We start from the raw sequence: 10,655 nt of genomic DNA on the forward strand, positions 1-10,655 counted from the left end.
GTTTCTATAACTGGAAGAGGTGTAACCAGTGTTTCACTATCAAGCATAACATCCCTGATCTGAGGTCAGGTTTAGTATTGGCTCAAAACCAGTGTCTCATTCTTTGGACAGCCATTTAGTGCGAGAACCAACACAAACTCTGGTCAGATGGTCAAATGACAATGATAAGATCACTGTTCTAATACGAACAATGATAATAATAGTATATCTGGTGTTTAGACGAGCAGCGTATAAAGGTCAGTCGTCTAATTCTAAACACCACACAAGTCACTGTTAGAGCAAACAAGTGGGACTCACCATAATGACGAACAGAACAACTTCCACTAGGTTATTAGTTTGTCTGATGAGTTTTCAAGGAGTGTGGTTGAACATGCACAAGAACTGATGACTTAAACTTTTTGCCACAACTTTTTTTCTTTCTCCTAAATGGCTTAGAGGGTTAGTTTCAACCCAACAGTGAAAATTCGAAATAAGTGAAATTTACTTTGGCAAGTTTTTGCACGAATATTTTTTAAGTAAAATTTCACATATGGAATTAAGTAAACTCTACTTAACTAAGTTAAGTGAAAGTAACAAAGAAAATAAGTCATTTTAACTTGGTTAGTAAAAGGCTGAGTATATAGATATTGTGTGAGACACCATACAGTATCTACATATCAGAAGTTACGCATTGTGTGAACGCAGAAACCTCAATACTTATACAACCTCAATACAACAGACAATGACGGTAACATTTGATGGATTGTTTTTGTGTTTGAATTTGTCATTTTGGGTAGAAAATGAACTCCAAATGTCACAAAATGGCAAGTTACAAATCCTAACAAGAAAAGCAATGATAAAATAGTGTAAATACAGCTGGAAAACAGTGCAAAATCAACCTCATTAATTATTCAAGGCCCAGTGCATGATGGAAACACCAGTATCAGAATAATTTTACTTAATTTTATAACGTTGATATTTATGCTTTCATTTCTACATGCTTGAATTGAGTACTAATATAAAATGTACTTTTTTTTATTCTTGCCCAACTAACTTTTTCATGTAAGTTACATTGTTTTTTTCTATAGTATTCACCTCACCACAAAATCATTTTTATCAGTGTATAATCCATCTTCAGAACACAAATGAGGATCTTTTTGATGAAAACTGACACTTTGACGCTTCAAAAAGTTCATAAAAACGAATCCCTATGAAAGGAGCGGTTTAGTCCAAATTTTCTGAAGAGATTCGATCGCTTTATATGATGAACAGATTGAATTTAGGCTTTTATTCACATATAAACATTCATCAACTTACACATCAGTTGTGGTAAACGGAAGCTCAAGCTTGTTTGTTTGACGTGTGGCAACCAATGAGGTTCATTCTCGTGTTACGCAGCATGTTTGAGCTTCAGCAAGAACCAATGAGGTTTGTTCTCACGTGTCAAGCAGGTTCAGTTGAGCTTCTGTTTATGTTCACTGATCAATGTTTAAATGTGAATAAAAGCCTAAATTCAATCTGTTTATCATATAAGCGACTGAATCCCTTCAGAAAATTTGGACTAGTTTTGGACTAACAGGATTAGTTTTACGATCACTTTATGAACTTTTTGAAGCGTTAAAGTAGTAGTTGTGTAGCTGTCAATGGAGGGACAGAAAGCTCTCAGATTAATCAAAAATCTTTATTTGTGCTCAGAAGATGAACGAAAGTCTTACGGGTTTGGAACGACATGAGGGTGAGTAAATGCAGGCCCCTCGCGACAAGGCAAGCAAACCAAGCAATTGCTTAGGGCCCCGAGCTGGCCTGGGGCCCCAAGACAACGACTGGTTAAGAATAAAATGCAACGACAAACTGTGTGAGCGCCCCTTTGATAGTCAATGCAGTAAAGTGCAATGAAACTGTTATCGGGATCCCCCTCAAGGGGGCCCCCCTCAGTAGTCGCTGACAGCAGCCAGCCAACCACGTGATCTCTGCTGCCGGCAAAATACAAAACCTCCTCGGCAGTCATCATGAAGCGGAATTATGCAAGTAAAACAAGATAGTGGTAAGTGATAAATTACACTGGATAAAATAGCTCTATTTGTCTTGTACAAATGGTGTAATTTTGCAGCAGGTAGGCTAGCAAAAATATTATGTTAGGGTTAGGGTTGTTAGGCAAATGCTGCTTGTAACGAACAGTTAGTGCAACCTTTTTTTCGAACGGACGGAATATGGTTACATACTGTAATATGTTTTTTTTTAACGGGATAAGGAAGACGCAGATCTGTTATAGTATTTAATGACATGACATTGCTATAGCTTTGTAATAGGTTTTGATGAAAGTGGCATAGATAGCATGCTATACTAACTATTCCACCGTGATAATCTATTTTTGGAATACCACACAATAAATTCCGTGCATATCAAACATTAGCTCTGGATGTTTTTAAGCATTGGTAGTTGTGAAAGCAGCTGCATCCCTTCCCTTCTAATATCAAAATATGGAAATGCTAACATATCTTTTCGGTAACACTTTATAATAACCATCAACCATTGGTGTTTGGGGGGGCCTCCATGTCCATTTTGCTTGGGGCCCCCAAATTCCTTCAAACGGCCCTGAGTAAATTATGACAATTTTCATGTTTGGGAGAACTATCCGTTTAAACGTTTAAGCAAAACACACTCAGTTAAATCAATGAGTCAAGAACACGTATTTATAGGGCAAAGAGAACTACAATAATTTAATAAGTCATTTCAATCACAATCAGATATGATATTGCATAGTATAATGTTAAACAAAACCTTAAAAATATCATTTAACTGTGACAATGAAAAAGGAAGACGTGTGTGTGTGTGTGTGTGTGTGTGAAACAGTCAATGGAAACAAAACTGAGGAAAATTAATATGTAATCAATGGCTTTAAGGGGTGAATCTTGCTAAAACATATCTAGGTAATATTTCACCTCAAAATTCAAAAGAAGAAAAATAATTATAAATTATATTTTGCATGAAAATTAAAATTATTGCTCCTTTTTTTTTCTCAGACATTTTTGTACAATTAAGCACATTTTTCCATAATTGTTTTATTATAATTATTCTTAAAAGTAATAAAGGCAGTATAACAAATACTACTATAATATATAAATACTTACGATTTTAATAATATAATTGCTTTATATATATATATATATATACATATACACACACACACACACACACACACACACACACACACATATATATATATATATATATATATATATATATATATATATAAAAAGAGAGAGAGAGAGAGAGAGAGAGTATTAAAATAATGGGGATTGGGGGAAAATGTGCTTGAAGTTCCTGAAAATAGGCACAATAAAATTGTCTTTTGACCATGTTTTTTTTTTTTTTTTGTGGGGTAAAATATGACCCAGACATGTTCTTGACAGGTTTAGTGAGATTCATGTTTGTCCCATACAGCCTCGTTTCCATTTCCCTGATCCATAAAACCAGACAATTTTTTGGGTAATGTTTTTGGAAAGCTCTTCTAGAACTGTGCGTGTCTAGCCTACGGTCTGTCCGATAAGAGCGTGTCGATGTCCCGTATGGCTCTGGAGGTTTTCAGCAGAGCCTCAGAGATGCAGTTCTCTGTGAGTTTGATCTCGGAGAGATCCGGAGAACGCTCACATCTCGAAGGTCTCGCTGTAGAACGCAGGACAGGGCTGTTCTCCAACAAAACTGATGGTTTGTGTTAAAGAAACATCCTGCTCTCAATAGTCAACTTCTGCATAAACAAAGCGCATACAATAGGGCTGTCAAAATGGCTGAAAAACTGTAAATGTAAATATTACTAATATTCAAATTATATTTGAATTTAAAAGTCATAATTTCAGTTAGGTCTCCTGAGGCCACAAGAGGGCGCAATGAGCAAAATATGAATGCACTGCAATGGTTTATTCAGAGCAATGAAATAACATGACAGTCTGTACAAAAGAGTGCTTTACATTTAAACTAACGTTTATAAATTAAATATAATTTCATAAATTGCATAAACGATTATGAACAAAACAGCATCAAATATTTATGCATAGTTTAATACAAAGAGCCACAAAGAGTTCTTTCAGACAGAGTACTTTTTTGCATTTAAAAACATGCAGTGGAATGGAAAAACACCCACAATGTCTCGAGACATGTTTTTTAAAAGTTGAACTTCTTTTACTTTACGTAGCTCTCTAAACATGTGACTCTCTGTTGCGAGACCCGAGTCTAAAGGTCAAATATGTCCGTCCAGCGCTTGTTTACATAGAAAACAGCACAGAAAATGCCTTCTGTGTAAAAGGCTTGGTTACGGTTTTGACGTAACTTAGATCGCATTGAGCTTCTCTATTTCTGCAATGTTTTGAATGAACAACGCAGCAGCGCTGCATCAAGTGGGTTCAACTGGATAGGTTAAGAAAAACATTAAAGGTATAGCGGAGGATTTTTTTACTTCCGGGTGGAATGCCTATACTATTGGTCCTCCTAATTGTCAATCATTCTGGTGAATCAATCAAACTTTTCAAAAAGTGGAGAGGGCGGGTCTTATCTAAAATTCGGAAAGATCCTCCGCTATACCTTTAAAACGCAACAACAACTCTTACATCATCATCACATCTCGTTCGCCACTGATAAGACTGACTGACGCACAGCTAAAATTAGAATGTGGATTTTTATTTTTGATTCGACGAATATTCAAAATTATTAAAATTATTTTATTTTATTTAAAAAAATAATCATTTTATTTTGACAGCCCTAACATACACATATAATCTCAGCAAAAAAAAAAAAAAGGATACAGTTAAACCTCTTGATCTTTTCCAGCTCTGAAACAACAGACCTGTAGGGGTGAAAGAAATCAGGATGATGAAGGGGAAGATTTTCCTTTTACACTTTGAAATACATTAAACTTAGTAAAGAGACAAATAAGTTTGTTGTGGCAATCCTCCATTCAATTTCACTGCATAAAAAAAGCAATTATACTGGATAACTATATTTTAAAATACCCTGGAAAGAACATAGAGAGCCGATTTCTGGGAGAGAGTGATTGATATGCATCACTATAATACTATAATAAAGATGATACAGGGAATAAGAGTTCCTTAATACCTGCATGTTATTGGCTGAGGAGTGTCAGAATGGGCGGAGTCTGAGAGAGCCACACCCACTGCGCTCATGCTCTGTTCTGTCTGTTTTACCCAGTCACACCACTGCACTACTACCGACACATACCTGAGCGAGAGAGAGATGTATAATAGGAAATTACGTATTTTCTTAAGTAATTGGTGCATTGATTTTTTCATTATCTCTTTACCTGTGATATGTTTTGTCTGTCTCGACTTGGACAAGAGTTTGGTGCCCATCTGGCAAACTGAGCTGGCACCAGCTGTGAGACGGTTTGGCTTCTGTCTTGAGTCTCTGCTCCATTTCTCCACACTGTCATTACAAACACATAACTAAAACGCATATCTAAAAATCATGCATTCATAACTAAAAAAAAAAAAAAAAAAAATCAGGATTTTAAACTTTGTTTATTGACATGGTTCCAATGTAACTTTATTTACGCTCTATTGAGCATTTGGCATGCTGATTAGGACTGGGCCATGTAGCTAAAACAATACATTTGAAAAAATTAATATATACCTTTAAAATGTAAAATAAGAATAAGAAAAAAAAAAGGTTTTAAAAAAGTTAAATATATAAAAAAAAAAAATCTGGTTTAATCCTGAGTTATTATATCAATAAAATATATACATTTAATTGTTTTTTATTTCAGCTAGTTGCCAAGGCAACATTTTAATTCAGTTTGACTTTAATGTACTAAAATAAACTAAAACAAAAACTGAATTAAAACTATAGACATAGCACACAACATAATTACTAAAACTTTAAATTAAAAACAAAATAAGAATAAAAACTAATTAAATTTGTTTTTAATAAAAACTATATTATCTTAATGATACCAATATAAAACTGGCATATTCAGTGTTTTTCACCAAATGAACATTACATTTTCATTTATATACACCAATATAACCATACATTGTAATGTAATGATCAATATTTAATATATACAAATAATATATTACATTAATATAATAATATTTAACTAATATTTTTAATTTATGAAAAACTCGATGATGCAAATTTGAGTTTGAATCCCCCTAAATTACTAAAAACTTAGCATGTGAATCGATGTAAGCATTTCGCATTAACAAATAGTCTCTGGTGAAGAGCTGATTAAATGTGGGAGTAAACAAGCAGTTTGGTGAGATGGTTCATGATCAGTGTGTAGTTGTACGCTACTGAAATGCACACAGTATGTTTATGTACCTGTGCAGGTGTGTCAGACTTCCACATCATCTGAGCCCTAACTCCATCCAGGAACAAGACCTCGACCGTCCCGTCTGAGAGAGCTTTGAAACGTCCTGTACCTGCCACCGTCACCTCCTGAACTACACGTACACAATCACACACCGCAGCCTGCTGAAGACAGAACCGTTATCATCACACACACACACATATACACCAGACATGGAGCGAGTCTCCGTCACACACACCTCGTTCCAGCAGTAAAGAGAGAGCGGGACCCTCAGGGAGCTTCTGGCCTGGATGAAACATTTCAGAATCCTAACAAAACACAGACAAAATGGTCTTTCTTTGTTTCGTGTAATGTAGTTTGTGGAATACACAAATTATACACTACCATTCAAAAGTTATTGGTCGGTAATGTGTTTTTGAAAGAACTCTCTTATTCTAAACAAGGCTGCATTTATGTGATGAAAAAAGTCATTTTGAGAAATATTATTACAATTTAAAATAACTGCTTTCTATTTAAAGATATTTTAAAATGTAATTTATTCCTGTGATCAAAGCTGAATTTTTCAGCATCATAACTCCAGTCTTCAGTGTCACATGATCCTTCAGAAATCATTTTAATATGCTGATTTGCTGCTCAAGAAACATTCCTTGTTATTGTCAGCATTGAATATTGAATCATTTATGTCAAACCATAATGATTCTCTGATGAATAGAAAGTTAAAAACAAAACATTTATTAGAAATAGAAATCTTTTGTAACATTATAAATGTCTTTTACTGTCACTTTTTATCAGTTCAATGCATCCTTGCTGAATAAATGCGTTAACAGTGATGCTTGACTTAGCAAACACAATTGTTCAATAGCTTTGCAGTGCAACATTTTGGGTCTCCTTATCACCCCCTAGTGACTGAATTCTATAAATAGGAATTTTCCTCTATTTAGGAATATTATGACATTATGAGTTATCCTGGAATCCTGTCTATTGGTTTTGGTTTTAATGTGAGCTGTACGCTAGTAACCTCTCATCTCACCTGCTGGCCCGTGTGACAATAGATTGGACAGAATACAGCTGACCCGGTACGTCAGGTGGGAGACCACACAGGTAATACACACACTCCACTGCCTGAGAACACAGAAATCAACTCATCTTCTGAACCATTCATTCATGTAATGCTCTCTGCATCAGTACATCAGCCTCTCCTGAGACCAAGCACATCTTGATAGTGTTGTCTTACATCTCTGTGAGCAGCTCCAGCTTTGTAATGTGTGAAGTAATTGGCTAAAACACCATTGGATCTAATGACAGAACCATCACCAGGTGAGATTTCAACCATCGGTATCACTCCATCTACTATACTAAAGGAGAGAAAATACATGAAATCATCATCAGTCAGTGTTTAAGTCTAATGCATACTCTATTTGTTTGGCACATAGTCCTTAAAGGGACAGTTCACCCAAAAATGAAAAAGCCGTCATCATTTACTCAACCTCATGTCATTTCAAACCTTTCCAAATGACTTTCTTTCTGTGGAACACAAATGAAGATATTTTGAAAAATTCTGGGAAACCAAAACACATTGGACCCCTTCGACATTCATTTTATGGACAAAAATAACAGACATTCATCAAAATATCTTCTTTTATGTTTTACAGAAGAAAGAAAATCACACTGGTTTTGGATCAAAATATTTTTTTGGGTGAACTATCCATTTAAGGACTGTGTGCAAACAAATCATGAATCAAAAGTAAAGTAAATATACTGAAATATATTGCTTTTTTTCATACAATTTGAAACCAATCCTTAAGAATAATGATTAGATAAAATCATCTTTTAATTGAAATATGGAAAGGCATAATATAAAAAATATCATATACTACTGAAAGTGTGTGTATATATATATATATATATATATATATATATATATATATATATATATATATATATATACACACACACACACACACATACATATATATATATATATATACACACACACACACACATAATATATATGTATAAAAATGTAACCTATTGGGATCCTTACAAATTATATTTTTGCCCTTGGTAAAGTTTTTACCCCAGTAATGGTCTTTAAGATGATGCAATAGGTAATGGTGTATGAACATGAAATGAATCGGTAATCACCGGTATACAATGCCTTTGCACCAGACCACTTTCACCAACTCAGCTGTGACTTCCTCTTCCTGTTCCAGCAAATCAGGATTCACAGTGTTATACCTCCACCTGAACATCACATGGTCGATTTTGGGGATGACATACTTATTTGAGGGGTGAAATATTACCAGTTCTTGACAGGTCGAGAGATTCATCCATAAATAAAGCCAAAGAGAGAGAGATGAGATGAGACTGCATGTTGTGTTTGTTTGGAGTTCCTCACCTGTGCTGATGAGGAGAGGGACATTTTAAAGGCAATGATTTGGGAAGATGAGTCTTCATCCCTGTTTCAGATGTTTGTCGATCTTCGCTGTCTGTTAAACCTTTCCTATCTTGCCCATTTATAGTATTTATTTTAGTTTTCTGTGATTCCCACTGCTTGACAGCCAATGAGAGAGGATAGCACCACATCTGTGGGTAAAGCACTCGGGAATACTGCTGGATCACTGTGGTGTACACATGCACCTTTTCAGACTTCAAGCTTGTTGATTCCAGTCTTTCCATATTGGGGGCTTTTCCGACTGACCCAGGATCGTCCATCCAAGCACTTACTGAGGAGGTTAAACCCTTAACCTTGGTGGATTTTAATGACAAGCCACTTAATAAACATGTGCTTTTGTGTTGGTGACCTTGAAGCTGCAAATACTGCGACTCTACTTCATTTTGGCTGGACCAACAGATAAACTCCACCGTGAACTCTTCTCCAGAAGAGGAAAGAACCAGTTCAGCATGTCCATCAACAGAGCAAACTGTGATCTCTCCATGCGACCCAGTGGTGCAAGAGTCAGACCCAGGCCACTCAACCTCAGTTATGGCACGGTTGAACTTCTGCAAATGAGCATTTGGTTAAGCAAATAAACATAAATGAGAAATTAAGCTGGATTTACATGATTTCAGTAATAAAAGGTACATCTTAAGGACAGTCTAACCTTGTTGAATTCCACTGTTATGAGCTCTTCAGGCAAATATGGATGAGTTGCATACTTGTTTCTGAATGCCAAAGCATTCACTACCAGTGCCTAAACAAGAGAAAGAAAAAATAAGTGATTTAATTTTATACTGTGCATCCATATTCACAGCAGTAAAATACTTAAGACAAACAAAATACAGCTCATGGATGGATGAATGGAGGGATATGGTATAACAGCAGAAGGTGAGATAGATAGATAGATAGATAGATAGATAGATAGATAGATAGATAGATAGATAGATAGATAGATAGATAGATAGATAGACAGATAGACAGACAGACAGATAGATTATATGGTATGAACAGCACATGGTGAGTTATTCAGACAGACAGACAGACAGACAGACAGACAGATATAGATAGATAGATAGATAGATAGATAGATAGATAGATAGATAGATAGATAGATAGATAGACTGCAATGCAACAGTCAGACACAACACGTTTAGCATTACACTGACACAGTTTTGATAGTTATACAGATGAAAGGGTGATATGTGTACCTTATACTCGCTGATGGCGAATCTTGTTCTCTGTCTGACTCTCTCTCTGGGCTGTAGCGGGTGTGCAGAGGGTGACAAGTGTTTCTCTATCATGAATTCAGATCCGCAGGGTGAGAGCTGAAGTCTGCACCCGTCTGCGTAATACACATCCACAGACTCGTCCACATACATGACCATAAACCTAACTGAACACATGACTCACTCAACATGACACTGAAAACGCTACGGCTGGAACTCAAAACAACAAAATAACCATTTGACTGCGAGGGTCTAAACGTAAACACTAAAAATCACTGAAGAGACACAAACAAACTCCACAGCCGCGAGTCAAATTGTGCGATTCGTAAATAGATCGTTCTTGCGAGTCGGATCTTTTGAATGAATCGACAGAACTGGTTTACAAACCCGGGAGTGAAGAGAGGAAAGAAGAAATGTTACAAATAAAATGTCCTATTTGATTGTATGACTCAGTTCAAATAAATTGCATTAAATCAAAATTTGGAAGTCAAAAGTTTTTTAATGTAGATTTGAATTATTTTTAAAGCTATATTAAACTGAACTGCGACACGAAATTACAACACTTTTATTGATTAAACTTGCTCGAAAAAAAACACACATCATAATCAGCCACCCATGTGTTCCTAGATAAGACTTTATTGCAACGTCAGGATGTCATGCACCAAATAATCGCCGAATCGTTTTTTGA

General features: G+C 35.5%; 1 protein-coding gene across 3 annotated transcripts; it reads right to left on the minus strand.

The window, feature by feature from the left end:
• Positions 1-3,356: 3,356 nt before the first annotated feature.
• cUnh5orf34 (chromosome Un C5orf34 homolog) lies at positions 3,357-10,313 on the minus strand. Of its 3 annotated transcripts, none has more exons than XM_084115712.1 (12): positions 9,950-10,313; positions 9,406-9,495; positions 8,700-9,304; positions 8,447-8,545; positions 7,536-7,656; positions 7,332-7,423; positions 6,540-6,609; positions 6,313-6,462; positions 5,294-5,415; positions 5,089-5,211; positions 4,779-4,819; positions 3,357-3,681 (listed from the first exon to the last, which is right to left on the minus strand). In XM_084115712.1, the coding sequence occupies exons 1-12, from the start codon at positions 10,142-10,144 to the stop codon at positions 3,512-3,514; spliced, it is 1,878 nt and encodes a 625-aa protein (XP_083971838.1). In that variant the 5' UTR covers positions 10,145-10,313; the 3' UTR covers positions 3,357-3,511. The 3 variants fall into 3 exon arrangements, with proteins under 3 accessions (XP_083971838.1, XP_083971837.1, XP_083971839.1); XM_084115711.1 differs by having other exon boundaries at positions 6,313-6,465; positions 9,950-10,260; XM_084115713.1 differs by lacking the exon at positions 8,447-8,545 and having other exon boundaries at positions 3,370-3,681; positions 6,313-6,465; positions 9,950-10,260.
• Between the last annotated feature and the right edge of the window lie 342 nt (positions 10,314-10,655).

This window comes from Abramis brama (assembly GCF_963993115.1).
Source record: "Abramis brama genome assembly, chromosome: 5".
NCBI classification, from domain to species: domain Eukaryota; kingdom Metazoa; phylum Chordata; class Actinopteri; order Cypriniformes; family Leuciscidae; genus Abramis; species Abramis brama.

Excerpts from the sequence above, each read along its gene's own strand:
- cUnh5orf34 (XM_084115711.1), bottom strand. The coding sequence starts at position 10,144 with ATGTGTTCAGTTAGGTTTATGGTCATGTATGTGGACGAGTCTGTGGAT. Across the intron at positions 7,424-7,535 it reads CTGGAGCTGCTCACAGAGAT|GCAGTGGAGTGTGTGTATTA; the intron begins GTAAGACAACAC and ends CTGTGTTCTCAG. Across the intron at positions 5,212-5,293 it reads ACAGACAAAACATATCACAG|GTATGTGTCGGTAGTAGTGC; the intron begins GTAAAGAGATAA and ends TCTCTCGCTCAG.